At 37.4% G+C, this 23,073-nt stretch overlaps 2 protein-coding genes across 5 annotated transcripts in view; both read right to left on the minus strand.

Annotated features, from left to right (window-relative positions):
* Window positions 1-479: 479 nt before the first annotated feature.
* Cnga1 (cyclic nucleotide gated channel subunit alpha 1) overlaps window positions 480-23,073 on the minus strand; it is a 74,117-nt gene continuing 51,523 nt past the window's right edge. For 3 of the 4 annotated variants that reach the window (XM_078021262.1, XM_078021263.1, XM_078021261.1), the window contains 8 exons: window positions 16,864-16,984; window positions 16,009-16,131; window positions 15,248-15,310; window positions 10,662-10,703; window positions 10,474-10,578; window positions 5,601-5,708; window positions 4,781-4,887; window positions 480-2,385 (listed from right to left, as the gene is read on the minus strand). In XM_078021262.1, the coding sequence (XP_077877388.1) occupies window positions 971-2,385; window positions 4,781-4,887; window positions 5,601-5,708; window positions 10,474-10,578; window positions 10,662-10,703; window positions 15,248-15,310; window positions 16,009-16,131; window positions 16,864-16,970 (2,070 nt within the window). In that variant the 5' untranslated portion in view covers window positions 16,971-16,984 and the 3' untranslated portion in view covers window positions 480-970. The remainder of the gene's footprint in view (window positions 2,386-4,780; window positions 4,888-5,600; window positions 5,709-10,473; window positions 10,579-10,661; window positions 10,704-15,247; window positions 15,311-16,008; window positions 16,132-16,863; window positions 16,985-23,073) is intronic. The other variant, XM_005320043.4, reaches the window with a different exon arrangement.
* Window positions 7,124-9,198, minus strand: LOC101972833 (SIN3-HDAC complex-associated factor). Its single transcript, XM_040292468.2, has one exon. The coding sequence runs from the start codon at window positions 9,042-9,044 to the stop codon at window positions 8,376-8,378; it is 669 nt and encodes a 222-aa protein (XP_040148402.2). The 5' UTR covers window positions 9,045-9,198; the 3' UTR covers window positions 7,124-8,375.

Here is a 23,073-nt window from a genome sequence, read left to right on the forward strand (position 1 = left end):
AATTTTAACATTTTATTATAAAGAATTTCTAGGGCTGGGGTTGTGGCTCAAGGGTAGAGTGCTTGCCTAGCATGCACGAGACACTGGGTTCTATCCTCAGTACCACATAAAAATAAAAAATAAAGATATTGTGTCCACCTAAAACTAAAAAATAAATATTTTAAAAAAGAATTTCTATAACATTTTATGATTTTCAATATTATATATTTCAATATTTGTGTGTATGAATATATTCATATAGTGAAATCTGACTTTTCATGATTTATCTATAAGAAGTTTCTCCCTACCACCCTAAGTTCTAGACTATCACAATGGCTAGTGTCCTTAAAATGACCTTGAAAAGAGTTAAGATACTAAACTCCCTACTAAATTATCAATAAATTCATATTCACTATAGTTTCATAACTCATGTTACTTTATTGCATTCTAATTCTTCTAAAAAATGGTATACTCGACATAATACACACAGTAACTCCCAGTTACTCTGAATATATTTTATTCCTCAACAATGCAAATAGCCTGCAAGTGAGGGATACTTATTCACTTTTATAAATAATATTACATAAAAGGAACATAGAAGGCTGTATTCATGTTGGAAATCATAAAACTATGTTACCAACAATGAGAGCAAAAAATGAAAATTCCAATTAAGAAATTAGCCACCACAAAGACATACTCAGAGTCCAGCACAGGAAGTGATATGAAAAAAAATCAGAAGATACAGACACTGACAAATTTATCAGTTTATGTCCTTGCACATTATACACTGTGAAAAATCCTGAGATATGTTAATTCCATAATTATAGTTCCTTACAGTGAGTATAGGGCCTTGTGTCATGCACCCAAGCACAATTTTCCTTATGGAAAAATTTCCCAACTGTGGCTTCCTATTCTTCCAAATTTCATTTGCCTTAGGTCATGTGATCAAAAGGATCACAAGATGTGTGTGTTCCTGTTAATGATCAGTTTTTCAGTCCAGTGTAGAGTCTGTGGGTCCACTTTCTACCTCAGCTCCCTCGGAAGCTGAAAAATCTGTGTCAATGACTGGTTTCAGAAATTTCTCGATCTTGGTTAACCTTTGCTTTAGTTTCTGTTGCATTGACTCATACTCAGCCAGGATCCTGGCAAACCGTGTTTGTAGGAGATCTACTGACCCCTCCATTCGAGTGACCTTCTCTTCAAGGTCTTTAGGACTACTACCAGCATTTGCAATGCTTTCATCCAGTAGACCATCTTTCATTAGGATTTGCTTCCCTTTCTCCTCCAGCATAGTTTTGGCATCCGGGTACTCAGTTAGAGCTTCCATGAGGTCATCTTTTGACAGACAGAACAGGTCTGAGTAGCCAATACTTTTGATATTGGCAGTTCTTCGATTGCCAGCTTTGCTACCTTTAATGTTAAGAATGCTAATCTCACCAAAGTAGCTGCCATCACTCAACACCACAAACTGAGTGATTCCATCATCTGCCACCACAGCAAGTTTGCCTTCCTTGATGATGTACATCTCTCTTCCAATATCCCCTTTCTTGCATATGTAGTCTCCAGGACTATAGACTTGGGGTTGTAATTTTAAGACCAACTCCACCAACAAACCAGCTTCACAGTCAGCAAAAATACGCACCTTTCTTAATGTGTCTAAGTGAACATTGATGGCAATTTCTGCCCTTAGTTTATCAGGCAGATACTTCAAGACTTCTTTTTCATCAACTGTTTTTTTGTTAGTCCACAGGTAGTCGAACCATTTAATTACCCTCTTTTCCATATCTTTGCCTACATTTCGAAAATTCATGTATTGCTTGACAGCATCAACTCTTGATTGAAATTCTGCCCTTGCTGCATTCATGTTGGAAATCATAGAACCTATGTTACCAACAATGGTAGCAAAAATTAAAACTCCAATTAAAAAATCAACCACCACAAAGATATATTCAGAGTCCAGAACAGGAGGTGGTGTTTCACCAATGGTAGTCAAAGTCAGTGTAGACCAGTAAAGGCTATATACATATTTTCTAGACAAACGGCCAAATTCAGGATCATTAATATCAGGGTAGACCCATGTATCGCTACCAAATCCAATAACTTTCGAAATAGAGTAATACACACATGCATTCCAATGGATAATGATGATGATATACATAACAAGGTTAGAAATCCTAAAGACGTTTGGATAGTTTGTCCTTGTTTCTGTTCTCTGGAAGAACTCAAACATACGAGAGATCCTTAACAGCTTATTCAATCGAACTTCGGGATAGTTCCACCCTAACTTAAAATATATCAGATCAGTTGGTATCATTGACAGAACATCAAGTTTAAATTGCAAACCTGATGTATATTTCTTTATGAGTTTCCCTTTTTCTTTCACCAGCAATCCTTGTTCTAGATAACCTAAAATAAAAAGAAAAAAATCAATTTGATTTTTTTTCTTTTTTAGGCTGTTGTGAATTTTTCTAAAGTAACTCTCAACTTTGTTAAGGTCAAAACAACAATTCATTTGCCTTCATCAATGTAATACGTAACATGAGTATCAATCAATATATGCCTGTAGACAATAGTCTGTTGAGAAAATAAAAAGTGGAACTTTGTAAGTGTGAAAGTGAGAGATTTGTGTATTTGTACACAAATCTCTCAGGATTCAGAATCCCTATTCAGGTAAAGTCATCTCTTTCATAGAAAACATTCATATTATTATAATAGTGTGATATAACAAATTACATATTTGGTTTTTGTCCTTGTTTCTGGTACAGAGTTCTTAAAATCCTTATAATTTTCTGAGCAACAGGAATGCTAGTTGCAGCTTTTGTTCTGATATTTGACATTTGATCCCAATTCCTAACATAGAGGTCCTAATCCCTTGGAATTTTCTGGGTGATAAGAGTCTTTTATTCTAAGAAAGCAACTCCTAGAGGGGGCTGATCACCAGAAAGAATAAGCCATGTTTAGAAGCTTGGAACTTTCAGCCTCAACTTTTTCCAGGAAAGGGAGAAGGGTGGAGGTTAAGTTAATATATTAGGCATTTTTTGGGAGGAGGTACTGGGGATTGAACTCAGGGGCACTTGACCACTGAGCCACATCACTAGCCCTATTTTTTATTCTGTTTAGAGACAGGTTCTCACTGAGTTGCTTAGCGCCTCACTAAACAGCTGAGGCTGGCTTTAAACTCGTGATCCTCCTGCCTCTGCCTCCCAAACCACTGGGATTACAGGTGTGCGCCACCGTGGTAGCCAATATATTAGTTAATATATCTAACTATGGGACTCAGAGAGCTTCCAGATTGGCCAAGATGTATGGTGCTGGAAGAGTTGCACACCCCAATTCCATGGAGACCAAAGCCCTTGCTTTTGGGACCCTTCTAGACTTCGCCTTATGGATCTTTTCATCTGACCATTCATCTGAATCATTCGTCATATCCTTTATTAACACAAAAAAACCTAGTAAATGTGTTTCCCAGAGTTCTGTGAGCCATATGAACAAATCATTGAAACCGAGGAGGGGATTGTGAGAACACTGATTTTATAGCTGGTAGTTCACAAGCACGGGTCACAAGCTGAAGTTGTCATCTGAAGTGGGGGAGTGTCTTGTGGGATTGAGCCCCTAACATATGGGGTCTGCACTGCTTCCAGTTAGTGTCGGAACTGAGTTTAATTGAAGAATACCCAACTGATGTTGCAGAATTGCTTGGTATGTGGAGTTTCCCTACATACATTTTGGTAGACACAAATGTACTGTGTTGAGAGTAGAGTAAGGAAAAAATAGTTTGCTTTTCCTAACATACACAGATCTTCAAAAGTGTCTTGAACACCCTGGCCCTACACCTGATAACTCATGCCACTCTCTTGACAGAATCCTAGGCCTACCTTGGAAACTTGGGTGTCTGCTTGGGTATCTGCCCTGCTGTCCATTTTGCATGTGTGCCCTGCCCCTTTCATGTGAAGCATAAGTCTCTATGAGGCTGCATTTTCATCTCTCCTCTTTTCCCTTGATGGGGGCGGGGCATTACTGTCCCTCATACCTAGTTACTTGGGATCTTTCCTTCTATGCTATTTACCATAGGCCTTGTTTTTGTTAAACCCAGAATTTCAGCGCTGTGATATACCACATTAGGACAAAATGTTTGTTCCTCTTTCTATAATGGAAAAAGGACAGAATAATTGGAGCATTACACCAGGGCACTGATATTTAGAAAATGCCTCAATATTCTATAATAGTCTCAAAAACTTCTCCTCTGCATACACTAGTTACACATGTACGTGGAGAGCAATGCAAAAACAAGGAACTTGCAACTTATACGCCAAGAGCACATGAAATAAGAAGCTGCCCCTGGTCAATCGTGCCCCACCATGAATCAAAAAGTTCATGTTTTCTACAAAATATCTAATATGGCTCTGCTGGTTAAAACAATGTTTCCCCTGCCTTTCCAAAGGATTTCCTAATTACATAGTAATAATCCTTTCCCCAGAAAGAGTTGGCAGAATATTTCTGTTCTCTCCAGTCCTCTCACCTGGCATAGACCTAATAAACAGGAAAATGGAGGAAAACCAGCAGTTCCTGCTCAAAAGGTTACCTAGCAACTAACATCTTTCTGAATCACTTGGAGTGGCCTAAGATGGCCAGTGAGAACATAATTACTCTTATTTTTAAGAGTAATTGTAAAAATTGCTTTTTCCTCTAAAACAGATTTTTGTGAATTTATTTTAAAGAATACTCAGATGCAGAAATTTCAAATCTTTTAATAGAGGAAAAGACATTAAATTCTAGAATATCCAAAACTGAACATATTTACCTGTCCTTGTTCGTACAAACATATCAATAAGATAGATTATATCTGATATGTAATCCAAAATAAGCCAGTATCCTAGGTAATCAGATTGAAGTTCATCAAAACATGCTCTGTAAAAGAAAAACTTATATAAATAAAGTGAAGTAGAAATTAACTGAAGTAAATTTTGTCCATTTATAATTTGAGAAGTATAATACGCTAAGGCTTAGGAGGGATTCTTAGAATGTATTTGATCAATCATGGCTTTCCCAAATCTTTCCTTGAGTAGTTCAAATATTTTTCTCATATTTTTGAACTCCAACATTCTTCTCATTAACCCTGGTCAGTAAAAATATCAAATAAGAATAAATGACCTCAAGTTAAAGTCAAGATATATCAGATGAAATTCAGTGAAATTCACCAGTTTACGTTCTCTCTCTGAATACAAAATGCTTAAGGAAATCATGCTTGGTTGTGGATGGCTGAGATATCTATCGTCTGAAGATACTAGACCCTTGATAGGTTTCATATATATATATATATATATATATATATATATATATATATATATATATATATATTCTCCTAATCTTCTAAATACATGATAGAGCAATCAGAAGTTTAAAAGTATCCCCCACTTGCCATCCCCATACTGAAGGTCCAAGTATATTGAGAACCAAAGCACCTTCTCCTGGTCTCAGGAAAACACATTGAGAATAATTCAGACTCCCTTTACAACCTGTGGTAGGGAAGGTGTGTCCTGAAGAGCTGTAGGTCAAATTGTTTAGTCAGTAAACTTGGACATTAAAAGTAGACTGAGATTCACAAATAAATATATGAGCACCTTGCAATAAGCATCGTCCAGTTGTACATCACAGGTAAGGAGATGCAAAGCAGCCAGTTGTAGTATGAGTTTCCTGAGGGATCAATAATCACAACTTCTTTCTTCTCCCTAGCAGCAAGTAGAAATAAAGAGGAAGGTTACCAAGAAACAAGAACATTTTTATTTACCATATCGAATGTGGTCACGCCTACCTCCCACAATTGATGAAATAGGAGTAAGCTGAATAAGTTTACCCTGAAGTCAGAAGGTTAGCTTGGTAAGTGCACTAGGCATAAGAAACTGATTAGTGAGGGGTGGATAGATAAACTACCAGTATTATATTAAACCATATATTCAATTTTATTAAGGCCCTGGTTTTACTGTAATGCTGCAGTCACTTCTATACCCCAGCCCCTAAGAGGGAAGAGTAGCATAGATTACAGAAAACCACAGATGTTCCACAGACTCGTTGGGAAGTTTATGGGTGGTAGAAGGATAGTGAATTTGCCACCCCTTCTCAATCACGTAACAAAGTGACCAGAAACACATTGTGTGTGGGGAGGAAAGACTCCTGACTTCTTTCTCATCTGTAAAGAAAGAATAATCTAACACAACCTAATACAAAGGCCTTATTCACCAGCATGGAGGAAGATTCTTTTTTTTTTATTTTAAATATTTCTTTTTAGATGTTGGTGGACCTTTATTTTATTCATTTATTTATATGTGGTGCTGAGAATCAAACCCAGGGCTTCACACATGCTAGGCAAGTGCTCTACCACCAAGCCACAACTCCAGCCCCAAGGAGGAAGATTCTTTAAGAGTGGTGATAAAGGGCAAGAAGAAGGCAGGAAGGAAACATATGGTGAAATGGACACTATTTTTGAATGTTCTGGTCCAAGCTTGTATTTTTTTTATTTTCTAATAAGACTAAATTTATTCAATAACCTAGTAAAAGTTTTGATTATAAGTATCCAACAGTATAAAAAGTACAAAACAGATCTGTAGATTTCTAATATATTAATACAAAGTGCATGACTACATACAGTACATCCTACAGGCAAAGAAAGGTGGAAGGGGAAAAAGAAGACTGTGGTTGAGGTCTAGTAATAAATAAATAAATACAGAAGTAGAGATGATCCATATTATAGTATATTCCTCCACCAATACTGCAGCCAAAATGTACAAAAAAAAAAACATTTCAAAATAACTCAGGAGAATGATAATGGCTGGACTCTTGTAATACACCTCAAAGGCTATGGGAGAGCCTACCCAACTCACTGTGTAGTCTGTGCATATGGTGGCTTGTAGCATGTAGGTATTTTCTCAAAAGGAAGAAATATAAGTTTAGATTAAGAACTATAAAACTATAGGGTACCCATAAAAAGTGGCTCACTCCTTACTGTGATGCTATCCAATTTTTATAATCCAGTTTTAAAAATAAGCACTGAGTCATGTTATTACAATATTTGCCTCCCTCATGTATGGAAAGTTTGAACTGGTGCTATTTTTTTCCTGAATTTTTAGAAAAGAAGCAATAAGAATACTTTGGTTTGGGTTCAATAAGAGGCTTTTAATAAGGATTTTAGAATTAAAAGCTCCAGTTTCAGCATTATCTCAATGTTCAGAAAGCCTGACTATAGAAGAAGCCAAACCAACACTAACCCCCTTAGCATGAACCCACCTTTTTTCTTAGTAAATTTTACTTTTAAATAGTGAAAAAAAACCCCAAAACCCCAACAGGTTAAAACAAGTCAAACACCTAATCTATGCAGATAGAACCTTCACAAAGGTCAACTGAAGTAATCCAGAGCTAAAACTGAATTGTGAAGATTTCAATGAAGTCACCAGTCATGTAACACAAATAAAGTCAATTATTTACACACTCGGGCAAGCCCGACAAGCAACGTGCCCAAGAAGCATTAACCTTTGCTTTGTGCCATCCTGAAGACTTGCACATAGTTTAACATTTTTAAGAGTGTGTTTTCCACGGTGTGGTAATGCTTTGGTACTATTCATGTAAGATCTCATCTATCCCACCTACTCACCTCTTCTCCAAGAGGAGATTTCATTCTGCTTGAAAAGTTTCACATAAATTAAAATCTTTAATAAATATTAATATGAAGGAAGGTGACACAGGATGCAACACATACAGTCAAGCTTCTCTCTATATAATTAGAAATTACTTCCTCCGTCAAGGTATTTGCACCAAAAAGCTCAGTCTGTCCTGCTTAATAATCATCAGTAGTACAGGTTTGATTCATCAGAAAGTTGGAGAGACTCAATTATATCAAAATTATTAACAACTACCTCTAGGGGCAAGACATGTTATTGAGTTATGACAAATCTACTAACATGAGGGAAAACAAGTGTAGCCAGCCATCTTTAAAAAATGCCCCAACCACTGCTTCTCAATATAGAAAGACTAAAAACTACATATGGTTTATCATACAACAAATCCCATCTGTGTCCCCTGAAATTCCCCTAATTTAATTCATTAGAAGGGGATTATTAAAAAAAAAAAGACTTAAAGAGCACTTTACAGCAGCATTCAGCTTTCCTATGAAATACTCAGCATCTTAAATATTATGTACACTTCTTTTTTCTTTTAGTAAGCTAGACACTGGCTTCCAAGTTTATGGGACTGGAGGAAAAAAATAACCCATTCAAAACTATTCTAGAAAATTGTCTTTTGGCAGAATAGCAGGTATCCAAGTTAAAAATAGTAAGGTCAGTTTGTTGCTTTGTGGTCTTTTCAAAATTTAAATCATTTTTGTTCCCCTTCTACATAAACCTCAGTCACCACTCCGGAGTGGAGATGGGCAGAGGTTCGGGCCCCTGCTCCTCTGGCTTCTCTGCAGCTGTCTTCTTATTGCTGCAGCAAGGCTTGAATAGATGTGTGTCAATGAGGACTTCTCCAAAACGGCCTTTATAGATAATCCCACAACAAATTTTCTGTCTTTTCCAGTAAGTAAGATCTAAAAAGGAAAAAACTGGTGTTCTATTAGAGCCAGAAGCCATTTCTGTATCTGAGCCCTCATCTGACTGGTTACTATAACAAGGAGATTGAGCTGGGGAGGCACTTGAGGTGGTACTGTGAGCATCAGAATTGTGACGTTTAAATTCCTTCTGCAGTTTACTGATCTGGTTGCTTTTTATCCTGTTTCCAGATAGAGTTTTTACTTTCTTTGGTTTCAAAGTAGTCTTTAGACTAGGTCCTGCCCTTGCGTCTACCACATGATTCCAGTTTTTTTTTTTTGAACCTGCTGGTAACTTCTTCCATCTTTTCACAAGCAGAACACAGGCATTACAGATGTCTCCTGAACGAGTCTCATGCAGCCCAAAACAGCTCTGGAAGTCCTTTTCATAATGTTTACTATCAGTGAATCGAGAACTGGAGGACTTAGCTCTGCAAATACAGCAACCTTCTATACTTCGGTACATCTTTGGCTTGTGAAAACCAAACATCTTTTCTTCTGGGAAAAAGTCTTCCCAAAACTGCCGATCCACGCGCAATAGCGTCCCCAAGGTGCGGAGTGCACACCAGGCCAACCCCCTCCAAGCGCTCCCTCCTCAACTGCCTTGTCTAGAAAGATTGTCTCCTGCAGTTCTCCAAGCTTGTATTTTTTAAAAAATTTTTTTAGTTGTAGATGGACATGATACCTTTAATTAACTTATTTATTTTTATGTGGTGCTGAGGATCAAACCCAGGGCCTCGCTCATGCTAGATGAGCGCTCTACCGCTGAGCCACAATCCCAGCCCTCATATTTTTTTTTATTCTGGTTTGTTATGTATGACAGCAGAATGCATTACAGTTCATATTACACATGCAGAGCCCAGTTTTTCATATCTCTGGTTGTACACAAAGTAGAGTCACACGTTTCATGTCTTCATACATTTACTTAGGGTAATGATGCCCATATTTCCCACTGTCTTTCCTACACCCATGCCCCCTCCCTTCTCCTCTCTCCCCTTTGCTTTATCTAGAGTTCATCTAATACACCCATGCTCCCCCCACCACCCCATTATGAATCAGCCTCCTTATATCAGAGAAAACATTAGCATTTGGTTTTTTGGGATTGGCTAACTTCACTTATGATTATGTTCTCCAATTCCATCCATTTACCTGCAAATGCCATGATGTTATTCTCTTTTAAACAAGACTGTATTTTTAAGGACTTGTCTCCTTATACAAACCTCAACACCATCCTAAACAGTCACAGGATAAAACCTTTGTTTAGTAAAGAATTCAAAGTAAGTTCATAAAACAATTTGTCTTTAATAGAAAGTAAAAAGAGCTTTCAAATGCCACTTGACCTTTGCCTTATGAAGTTTTAGCTTTCAACTGTTTGTTTTAGAAAGAATACAAGAAAGAGGCTGGTGTTTTGATAGCATTTTTACTGCTCTCAAAAGTAGGCATGCTTTTGCAATAATCATTCTTTACTTTGGAGTATTTACCATACAGTATTTATTACGCAAAAGCATTAATGAAATTATTAAATTCTTATTTCAGTTTGGTGATGTAAGATTCTAGGTAGCCAGTTCTCCTCGAACCTAAGTATTTCTCAGTGATAAGTTTATCTTCACCAATGCTTGTAGAAGACTTTTGCAGTTATCCATAGTTGCAAAAAGTCTTGATGAGAAAACTAATAGTTTTCTAATTTTAGGGAACTTAGAAAAAATAGCTAATTTTACAGAACTTAGAAAAAAGTTTTAATTCACATTTGATAATAATTAATTTTAAATATTTATTTTTAAATATTTAGAGACACTTATTCTTTACACAGGGTTTCTTTATTATAAAGTTTCTTCTACTTTATATTATGGGAAATTATTCCTACATCTAAAACCCACAACAAATTCATTTCTAATTTCAATACAAATAAAAAAACTTACTCTTCTTTTTTATCTTTGTTTTTCTCCTCTTTGTTTTTCTTCTCTTTTTTCTTTTCCTTCTTCTTTTTCTTCTCTGGCTCCTTTTTATTTTTATCATCAGACTTGCTGAAAGATTGAGTATATAGTATTAAAAAATGAAAATGTATGGGCCAAAATATATGGGGACATTTTGCCAAAGTCATACTTACCTCTTTTTCTCTTTTTTCTTTTTCTTTTTTTCTTTTGGTTCTCTAAAGAAGAAACAATACCTCTGTCACATAATCATATTTCACTCTGACTTTCATTCTGTTTTACTTTTCTATAAAGAAAATTCTCAGCCTTGCATTTAAAAACCTGCCCCAGTGTTCAGAAATTAGAAATTTAGTCTCTTAATGGAGATTTCTATAAAAAAAAAAAAGTGGACACTTACCCATATAATAAAATAAGCAAAAGTTCCCAGGTTAATTGATATGGAAAATTAAAGAAAATGGAAGGAATTAAAGGCAAAATTCCAAGAAGTCAACTTAAGAAACAATAGTTCAAGAGAGTACACTTCCAAGGTATTGATTTATTTTAAAAATAATAATTTAGAATTTAAGCCTCTTGATATAATTTGTATTCATCCTTAAATAAAAGCACAGAGAATTTTTTAAAATATTTTTTAGTTGTCCATGGGCCTTTAATTAATTAATTTATTTATATGTGGTGCTGAGAATCAAACACAATGCCTCACACACACTAGGCGAGCACTCTACCACTGGGCCATGATCCCAGCCCCAAGCATAGAGAGTTTTAAGAAAATGCCACAAATTTTCTTTAGAAAAAATAATCCTAACTAAAGTAATTTTTTATGAATAGTCAGAAAGAGCTGGGGATATAGCTCAGTTGGCAGAGTGCTTGCCTCACATACACAAGCCCCTGGGCTCAATCCCCAGCATCACACACACACACACACACACAAAAAAAAATAACAACAAAAAAAAACTCTGCGTTAATCCATCCAAGTTGTAAGATTGGGCTTCATATGATTGAGTAGTGTATCTAAGATAAAGCATGAAACAGAGGGAAGAGGTAAACTGTCCAAGCAGATGTTAAGAGATCAGATCCATGGGAAGCCAAGGATTGACCCATGGATTTTGTTGACCCCCCATGTCAATTACCATGGTTACATTATCACCTACGTCTAAGTTGCCACCTAGGGCTATATGGAGAGTTCTTTTTTTTTTTTTTTTTTTTTTTTTTTGGTGGTGCTAGGGATTAGAACCCAGGGCCTTGTGCATGCAAGGCAAGCACTCTACCCAGTAAGCTATATCCCCAACCCCATATGCGGAGTTCTTTAGAATCAACTGATGGAGCATGGCCAATAAGTAGATCACTTGGCATGTGAATGAATGCAAGATAAAAATAGCTGTATCTATACTATAACCTCACTTAGAGGTAGCCTTGAAACACAGTGGTAAGATTAATCTCCCCTGTGGCACATCTTCAAACAATAGCCATTTACTTTTTTTTTTTTGGTACCAGGGATTGGACTCAGTTTCACTAGACCACTAAGTCACATCTCCAGCCCTGTTTTGTATTTTATTTAGAGACAGGGTCTCACTGAGTTGCTTAGTGCCTTGTTGTTGCTGAGGCTGGCTTTGAACTCGAGATCCTCCTACCTCAGCCTCCCAAGCCTCTGGGATTATAGGCATGTGCCACAGCACCTGGCTGCTTATTTAAATTAATTAATTAATTTGTCCTAATTTATTATACATGACAGCAGAATGCATTTTGATTTATAGTACACAAATGGAGCACAATTTTTCATTTCTTTGCTTGTATGGGTCATTCACTTTTGTATGGAAAAAAAATGATTTAGCTTAAGAATATGTGAGGATTTATCGGCAGTCACAAATGCCTTGACTGGTTGGTCAAGTACCTAGATGAAAAAATATTGAAAGATCAAGGAAAACAGTTCTGGAGAAGAAGCAGAATGAATGGATTTATGAACACACGCACCAAGACTGAAAATCTTTGTATCCCTTTTTAATGTTCATCAAGTAGCAGGTACCACAAAAAAGGTACAAAACAAACAAGTAGACAGACTGATTCAGCCAGTCTATAAAGTCAATATCTTGCATCAGCATTTTCAATGCTGGCAGAATGTGGATATAAATGAAGCCACAATGGTAGCAGAGATGGGTCCAGCATGTGGCTTCCCACTCATCAAGGTTGAATATTCAACCTGCCAGTTACAGAGGCCAGTGCTATGATTCTAATACAGCACTCTTCAAGATAACTACACTGGACCCTTGCCACTATGAGGGGACACCAAATATATAGATATAATTTATATATATATATATATACATGTATACACACATATATATATGTATGTATGTGTGCATACACACACACACACACACACAGACACACACATATGGTTAGTTTTGTTTTGCTTTATCACAAGCTTTAACCAGTGTCATCATTTTAATGGCTTAATCATGAGTTCAAAGTCAGCCGTAGCAACTTAGTAAGGCCCTAAGCAATTTAGCAAAATCCCTTCTCTAAATAAAATATATTTAAATGGGGGGGGGGCGGTAATCTGGGAATGTGGCTCAGTGGTTAAGTTGCCCTGGATTCAATCCTCAGTACCCCCCCCCCCCAAAAAAAAAAACCCAAACTATGATCCACTTAAATAGAATATGGTGCCTCAACACAAAACTAATCAGTCAGGATCACTCCAGGTGAATTTGGGTTGGCACAAAATAATTACAGACAGAAAATACCTTTTTCTTTGGCCTTTTTCTCGAGCTTAGGGGTCTATTGAAAAAAATAGAACACCACCTGAATTCTTTATTCTTAGGAGAGGGGACACACAAAGAGAGGTTCCATGAAATGTTCTTTCCAAAAAAGGTCAGGGGTAATATTACAAAGGAACAAGAAGGCAGCCCACTCCACTGGGTAACGCCCACTCCCAAAGCTTTGCTCCTCTGCTCAGGGAGGATGGGGATCCACCTGCTTCCTGGTCAGGGAAGCCAGTCTCCACACTTCATCGCTCAGAGCTAGGGGGCACTCAGCTCCTATGTGGCAGCTCTGACAATACTGCATAACATTATTTTGGATCAGAGGATCTTCTTTACAGCAAAGGAAATGTGGCATTGAACGCTGAGTATGGATTCAGTGGTCCTATCATCTGCTTCCCCACTCAGAAGCTGATGATGTGATAGAGGTTTGGAGTGCCTTTTAAAGGCAAAGCTGAAATGCCATCTTAGAGTTCAGACCTCAGGAAGGTGAGGTGACACTCTCTAAGATACTATATAGATGAAGGATCCATGGTCATTAGATGATGGCCTATGCCTATATATAGAATACATGAGTCTAGGAACCAAGGAGTCTAAGTAAGGAGAGACAACATACTTTCCATTCCTGCAACTTTAGGCTCTGTGAGTCTAGAGGTCCTGGTTTCTTGGGGAGAGGGGTCAGGTGTCATGCCTCTCCCAGGCTACATGATTGAAGTTCCATTAAACATCAAGCTATCACTATTCCCAGCCACTTTGGATCCCTTATGCCAAGAATCCAATAGGCAAGGAAGAGTCACCATACTGCCAAGTCATGGATCTTGATCATCAGAAGTAGATAGTGCTGCTCGTGTACAATGAAGGAATGAAAAATATGTGTGGCACCCAAGTGATCCACTGTAGTATCTTTAAGCATTCTCCAGATTTGGTAGTAAGTGGACAAGTATAGTAGCCATGACCCAAGAAGGGCATCATGCCCAGTGGCTCAAATCCTTCAAGGATCTGTGTCTGTATTATTTCACCAAGTAATTCATGTATGGCAACAGAGGTTCTGACAAAGGCAGAAAGGACCCTAGAATGAGTTGGAGGAGATGGGGAATTTTAGTCAAATCCTCAAAACCAGCTGCAGTTGTCAAGGACCTTAATGTATCCCATTGACCTTCCTCTTAATAACTTCCCCAGGAAAAAAGAACAACTAGAATCCTGGAGGAGATATGCCCAGATGAGTAAATTTTCTACACAAAGAAAAGTGGATCTGAGCCATGCACAGGGGGGCTGGCTGAATTCCATGGTTCACAGATTTCAGGTATTTATTCTTTGCCTTCCAAGACTATTGGTTGCTGATAGTTGACAGTTTTTCCTATCTTTTGGTTGGCTTTGGCTGAAGGAAACCACTATGCTCAATGTTATGTCCCCACTTCCTAGGGCCAGCCCTTATCCAATGACTGTACATGGGTAAAAGGCACAGTCCTTTAATCTAAACATGGGACAACTCTTAAAGGCCATCCATGCTCCAAAGCTCCTCATAGGATCACATTGTATATCAACTATTCTCTGAAATTCAGCTTCTTCCTCTGCCCAATTCTATCCCCCAACTCCCTTCCAGATACTGTCCCCCAAAGAATTCCTAATAAACATCTGCACACAAACCTCCATCTAGATCATCTCATAAGGAACTTGACCTAAGAAAGATACATTGGTTCAGACTGGAAAGAACTAATCAGGTTTCATGTCCTTTTGTCAGCCACTCTACCCTCAAGGGAGAGCATTTGAATGCATATGGTAGACAAGTGTTTTCTACATACATTCAAATAAATGAATAAATAAATAAATACTACTTTTAATATGATGTAAATAACACCAACAAAAACCTAAATAATAGAATACCATCACTGTTATTCTATTAGATGATTTGCCTGATTTGCTCTGTATCAGATTTAGATATACTAAATATCAGATTTACTGGTTTTCTTTAAGACAAACTTTGATTTTTTCTATTGTAAATTACTTACTGTTCCTTATTGCTGCTGTTGTTGACATTGAAAAGTGCCATGGCACCAGGCAGGTATCGCTCCCTGGGAAACAAAATATACCATGAAATCATGATTGCCACCTGTATAATTTCCACTGTAAGCAAAAGGGTTTAAAGCACAAATATTTTTCAGTTTCTACTCACTATTAAAGATTTCCTAGATGATTTTTGAAAATATATAGAGCCTCTGTGAAGCACACGTTTCCCAAATACCAGTGTTTCAAACAAGAGTGTTTAGTTAATGACTGTTGGTAAATGTTCATACCAAGCATCTTCCTTTGCCTTCAAGTGAACTAAGTTTTATGTCACTAACTCCTAACAAATGATTTAAGATAAGTCAGGTAAGATAGGAAAAGGAGAAAACAAAAACAGTGGGAAAGCTGTGGGAAGGAAAAAAGCAAAGTAAGAGTAAATAATTTTCATAGAATGGGAACCCCTGATCCACAGCAATGCCTCCTTCCACACCCTCACAGCCACATGTTGCATCATGACTGTCTCAGGGGAAGAGTCTCAGGGGAAATGACCAACTGTGCATGTGTGACTTGGAATCCAATGTGCAGGCAGCGGCAGTTTTCCCATAGAGGGCAAGGATTAGAACTGAAGGAGCAAGTTACTCCAGAGATCCTGCATAGTATCTGGACACAGGAACGTTTGCCCAGCCCAATCTTTAAATGGAGTAGAAGACTTCTTGTCCAAATAACAGTTAAAACCATGTCCCGAGCGACCAGATCTACTGCTCACCTCTGTGATGGTTCTCCCATTCTGCATGAGTTGTTTTTAAAGGAGCCTCTTGCCTGGAATCTCTCATTCTCTGATTCTTCAGATATAGAGGCACTGTCATCATTGTCAGAAAGGGAGCTACAGCTCAACAGGAGGCAAAGATGTATTCAATTAGTTTTCGACCATGGAGGAGGAGCAACATTTCTCATAAGAGGGACACAGGCCTCACTTCTTTCTTTCCCTCTCAAACTAACACAATTTTAAATTAGATTGGGCTAAAAACTGCACAGAATACACAGTATTCTATAGAGCATCTGTGTAATACAGTAAAACTCATTTAATTAAGACCTTTACTAGGACTTCCACATTCTTATTCAATGCATTGGTTGATGTTGACATTTATCAAACAGAAAGTGAGATATCTGAGTTTTAAATCTTATTATATAGTTATATGAACTGTCTTCATATTCTCTTCTTTCCATACACACAAAAAATTCAACCACATTTACACACACCTTCTGTTAGTTTATAGGTGACCACTTTATACTTTTAAATCATATTAGTAACATTTCTACTCCATGTACTTTTTCACATTCATCTATGGCAATGTCATCGGTTTAAACTTGAAGTATTCCATGAGGAAAGTACCTGTCAATGACTAAAGAAATTTTGGTGTGCTTCTGAAAAATGTATCACAATATTATCTGTGTTCATTGGCTATACAAGTTATACTGTTTCAAAGTACACATAAATTAACAAAATTATATTATAAAATATAAGGTTATGCATTATAAAGTTAAATTGAAATTTAACCTAGGTAAATCAAAGAACAATGACTGCTTTATGAGAAATACGTAAGAAAAAGTACAGATTTACCTGCATGCTCCATTTTCCATCCTTCTTATTTCCTTTTCAATATCTGGAACAATCACGTTGGGAATATTCACAAAGGAGTGCCATGTGTTGACAATGTTTGTCTTCATGGTTGATTAAATATCTGAGGGGAAAATAATTTAATAGTGGGAAGACTTTTTTATGTATATTATCAAAAGCTTGACTTTATCATTCTTTTTCAAGTTTGTGATGACACTCATTTACAATTATACAGAAGAATTGTTCTTTAAAAGAATACAGATGTGACTCAGCCCATTTATTGATTGGGTTATTTGGATTTTTCACGTGTTAAGCTTTTTGAGTTCTTTGTATATCCTGGAGGTTGATGCAGTATCTGAGTTTCATGTGGTAAATATTTTCTATAATTCTGTAGGCTCTCTGTTCACATTACTGATTGTTTCCTTTGCTGAGAAGAAGATTTTTAGTTTGAATCTATCCCATTTACTGATTCTTGATTTTACTTCCTGTGCTTTAGGAGTCTTAAGGAAGTTAGATTCTAAGCCGACATAATGAAGATTTGGGCCTACTTTTTCTTCTATTAGGTGTAGGGTCTCTGGTCTAGTGCCAAAGTCTTTGATCTACTTTGAGTTGAGTTTCATGCTAGGTGAGAGATAGGGGTTTAATTTCATTTTGTTACATGTGGATTTCCAGTTTTCTCAGTACCATTTATTGAATAGGCTATGTTTTCTCCAGTGAATTTTTTTTGCACCTTTGTCTAGTATGAGATAACTGTATGTATGTGGGTTTGTCTCTGTATCTTCTATTCTGCCCTATTGGTCTATGCCTCTGTTTTGGTGCCAGAACCATGCCATTTTTGTTACTATGGCTCTTTAGTATAGTTTAAGGTCTGGTATTCTGATGCCTCATGCTTCTTTCTTCTTGCTAAGGATAACTTTAGGTATTCTGGGTCTCTTATTTTTCCAAATAAATTTTATGATTGCTTTTTATAGTTCTATAAAGAATATCATTGGGATTTTAATTGGAATTGCATTAAATTGTATAATGTTTTTGGTAATAGACATTTCACAGAAGAAGAAATATACTTGATCAACAAGTATATGAAAAAATGTTCAACATCTTTAGCAATTGGAGACATGCAAATCAAAACTACTCTAAGATTTCATCTCATTCCAGTCAGAATGGTAATTATCAAGAATTACAAACAACAGTAAATGTTGACAAGGATGTGGGGGAAAATGTACACTCACACATCGCTGATGGGAAGGAAATTTCTCAGAAAACTTGGAATGTAACCACCATTTGACCCAGTTACCCCACTCCACTCTTCAGTTTATACTCAAAGGACTTAAAATCAACATATTACAATGATGCAGCCACATCAATGTTTATAGCAGCTCAACTCACAATAGCTATACTATGGAACCAACCTATGTGCCCTTCAATAGATGAATGGGTTAAAAACATGTGATACACACACACACACACACACACACACACAAAAGAAATATTATTCAGCCTTAAAGAAGAATGAAATTGTGGCATTTGCCAGTAAATGGATGGGGCTGAGAATATCATGCAAAGTGAAATAAGCCCATCACAAAGAACCAAAGGCCGAATGTTTTCTCTGACATGAGGTTGCTGATCCACAATAAGGCAGGGAGGGGGGGTGGCATGGTGGGGGTGCTGGGGAAGAATAGAGTTACTTTAGATTAGAAAAGGGGTATAGAGGGGAGGGGAGGGGGTATGAAGGTAGAAAAGATAGTAGAATAAATCAGACATTATTATACTATGTATGTATATAACTATATGACCAGGGGGATTCTGCATCATGTAAAACCAGAAGAATGAAAAATTATACTTCATTATATTTGGTGTATCAAAGTGCACTCTACTGTCATGTATAACTACTTACAACAAATAAAACAATTTAAAAAAAAAAAGAACACAGACATAGTCTATCCCCTTAACTTCAATTGGCCAGTCTTTTTTGGTGTACATTGTTTAATTCAAAAGTACCAGAGTCAGGTGTGATGGTGCCTACTTTTAATCCCAACGGCTGGGGAGACTGAGGCAGGAGGATCAAGAATTCAAAGCCAGCCTCAGCAATTTAGTGAGGCCCTAAGCAACTAGTCAAACCCTATCTCAAAATAAAAAATATTTATAAAACAGACTCAGGATGTGGCTCAGGGGTTAAGTGCCCCTGGGTCCAATCCCTGTACAAAAAAAAAAAAAGGTATCAGAGGATAGGGGTTTTATTCAAAAATTTGGATTTACCCCAGTTTTGAAATATTCAGGCAGGGTAGGTATGGAGCAAAACTGTAGAGGTCCTACATGACACCAAGCTAGTAAAGTAGGAAATAGCAAAATACCAAAGTGTGCTTAATCAGCTGTGGATTCCTATGGCATTCAAGAAAAAGCATTCACTAGCATTCTGGGTGCTAAAGGCGAGGCCTCCAATTCATGTTGTACTGGATCTAGCAGAAGTTGGGTGGCTTTAAGCCCAGTTGACAGGAAATGGCTTTCTGATCCTTGGCTCACAGTTAAGGTGACTCATTCATGAATAAAGAATTCCACTGAGCTTCCACACTACCCACCTTCCAGAATGTGAGAGAGAAAGAAACTCCCCTGTGGGGCCCCATTCTGGGATGTTATTCTGGAATCATGCTTGGGGGTTTAGTCTAGAATATAACAGGGTTGGGACAATAAATACCATAATTTACTGTAGATTAAAAGAAATTTAGTTATGGATGGACCCCATACCTTTATTTATTTACATATGGTGCTGAGGATTGAACCCAGGGCTTCACACATGCTAGGCAAGTGCTCTACCACTGAGCCACAACCCCAGCCCATTACTGCAAATTTTTGCATTCGTCTAACCTTTCAAAACAATGAAAGTATTGTCTCCTTAAATGTACTCATGGATCTTTTATTAAAAGAGTAAAAATAACTGCTGTGGGTGCCCCACTTCACAAGTACTAAAAGACATTTAAAGAAAGACAAGGTTAAAAGTGATGCGGAACACTCTTATGCTATTTTAGGGATCTCCTATTAGACGCAGAACTGATCTCACTAGATGCAAAGAGTGTGGAGGTTTCTAACAACCCAGGAGCCTTAATGAGCCTTGTCCATTCCTCTGCACTGCAAGAACTTGATGGTGTATCAGGCAGATGTGTTTATCATTGTGTTTATGCTGGTCCCTTAACCCAGAATTCTACACCCTTTTTCATTTTCAAAGGAAAATCCTATTGGTCTTTCAAACATCAGTTCACATATGACCTCTGTGAAGACTTTAGTAATTACTCCAGCTTAGGAAGAATTCATCACATCCTCCTTTTTGTTCCCATAGATATTTATATCTGCCTCTTTACACTCTGGCTGATATATAGGTACTGACATGTCTGGCTCCCTGGTTAAGTTGTGAACTCTTTGAAAAAGTTCACGGGAGAGCTGCTGTATACCATACTTGGCGACATACTTAAGTTCTTTAAAATATTAAAGTGGATTACTGTACCAAGATCTGCTACATTTTCTACCTGGTAGAAAATGAAGGACCTATACTGAGGCCAAAGCTCACAGACAGAGCCTCTAGACTGGCTGTGACAACAAGTAGAAACCTGTACACTGGGTAAAAGAGATTTGAGTTTCAGTCTACATCGTTTCCGGCTTTAGAGTGGGTCTAGCACAGCTCTGCAAGACTGTGCAAGCCTATGTGGCTGTGAGACTCAGAGGTGACCCAGTGTCAGTCTTAGTGACCAAGAGACTGTGTCTATCATTGGTCTCCTAACCTCAAGCAGTACAACTATCACCAGGCCAGTGCTCACAGATGTGGCTCTCTCTAAATACTCTGATACCAAACAGAGACTGTGACCCCCCCAGTGGGATGGATTCATGTTTTGGTCTTCATCACTGCCAGGTGCTGCCTGGAACTCAGTGCACCCCTGATTTGGTGCAGGTCCTTGTGACTGTAAGACTTGAGCATGACCCAGCTTAGCATCAATCTAAGAGGCCTTCACAAGCACTACCCAAACTTGAACATATTATATAGTACAAAGATCCCATTTACAGGTGGGATACAGCCCTAGAACTTAGTGTTGAGCTGGTGAAACTTTACACAGAGTAGATTCTATCAGTCCCATCTTCAAGCCTACTTGTGGATGGAGCCTATGGAATACCTCTAGTGCCAAGGGAAGACAGATGGATCCAGTCTATCAGACTTCTATTACAGAAAGCATGACTTGTGGCTGGTAGCAGCAATCTTGGGTTACAAATGTACCTCAATAATAGACATCCTATGCAGTGTTGACCTTGATTTTACCCCAGTGCTGTGCAGGTCTGGGTAAGCTATGGGCTTCAGGTGTGACAGGGCCTTGTGATATTGGTAGTCACAGGAATGACACAGGAACCAAATGTTGTCCAGCCACAGTGACTTGCCATAGCTGGGCAAAATCCCACAGTGCCTGATCACAGGCCAGGAACTATGATAAATCATGTGGGTTTATTTTAGTCCCAAGAAGAGGTTTGTGGGGAGACTCTTTCTAGATACTCTGTTGGTTCTTTCTGAACATACCAACAATGTATGTGGGGACAAACCTGAAATAGTGACCACACACCAATGGCAGACTCCAAAAAAATCTGGATCTGAACAACAAAGCAGTGCTGAAATATAGAAGTGACTACAAGTTCAGAGAATATAAGCAGTTGCTCAGAATTTCTGGAAAGACAGGCATAAAATCAGATCAGGAAGACAGGAATAAATGCTTAACCCTTCAATACCTAGATGACATTTCATGTCAACAAGTATCAAGAGCTTTCTGGAAAATGTGACCTTGCTAATAAGGTACCAGAAACTCTCAGGCAGAGAACTTAAAACAGCTGTTTTAAGAAAATTCAATGATCTTGAAGAAAACACAGATAATTATTTTAATACTCCAACAGAGAAAGTTAGCAAGAAGATAGAAGCAATCTTTAAAAATAAAACAAATTCTTGTAAATTGCAAAAAAGGAATTAAGAAGTATGAGGAAATTTTATAGGAACTTTGAAACAGAATTAAAAGAGAAACTATTTGGGTTATTGAGGTTCAAGAAAGACGAGATTGCCAAAGGTGTAGAAAGTTTATTCAAAGAAACAAGAGCAGAAAACTTCCCCAAACCAAGAAAAGAATACAAATATCCAGGCACAGAAAAGCCAAAGACCACCAATCAGATTTAACTCAATAAAGTCTCCCCCAAAATATTTTGTAATCAAGCTCTCAAATGTGATAAAGATTCACAGACTATGAGATAGATAAAAGAAACAGAAAATATATAGGCATGTCCCAGTTTTCCTGACACCAGAATTCTCAGCAGAAACTGTATAGACCAGGAGAGAGTGGCACGAGATTTTCACAGTACTGAAGGAATATAAAGCTGTCAGTCTAGAATATTGTACCCAGAAAAATATTCTTTGGAAATGAATAGGAAATAAAGATATTCCCAATCAAAAGCTGACAGAATATACCTTCACCAGACCTACTCTACAGTGTTAAAGGAAATTCTTCAAACTGAAAGAAAGACAGTAATGACTAAGAAGAATATATGGAATCATATAAATACTCACTTGTAGGAGCAATTATACAAACAAATTCAGAATGCTCTAATATTGTGGGTATGGCACATAAACCAATCATGTCTTTGATATACAGACTAAAATCAATCAAAAATAATAAGTACATTAATATGTTAAGAGACAGGCAATATTGAAAGATATAAAATAGGATATAAAAAATTCAAAATGTGGGGTGCAAGTGTAGAGTTTTCACATCATTATATATATTGTCTCTTGATCTTGTGTGTGTGTGTGTGTGTGTGTGTGTGTGTGTGTTCCTGAAGATTAGAATCCAGGGCCTCTTCATGTAGGCATGTGCTCTACCACTGAACTAACATCCATAGCCCTTTTTATTTTTAATTTAAGACTGCATGTCACTTAGTCATCCAGGCTGTTTTGGAATTTGAGATCTCCCTGCCTCAGCCTCTTGAATAGCTGGAATTACAAGCATGTACCATGATCCCCAGATTGTTTCTTTATGATCATGTTAAGTCACTATCATTTCAAAATGGCTCATGATAATCAAAAGATGTTTTTTGTAAACTTCATAGCAACCACAAAGCAAAAGTCTGTAATAGACAAACTAAAAACAATAAGCAAGGAATTGAAACACACTAATAGAGTAAATCCTTTAACCACAAAGA

This window comes from Ictidomys tridecemlineatus, chromosome 9 (genome assembly GCF_052094955.1).
Source record: "Ictidomys tridecemlineatus isolate mIctTri1 chromosome 9, mIctTri1.hap1, whole genome shotgun sequence".
In the NCBI taxonomy this organism is placed as follows: Eukaryota; Metazoa; Chordata; class Mammalia; order Rodentia; family Sciuridae; genus Ictidomys; species Ictidomys tridecemlineatus.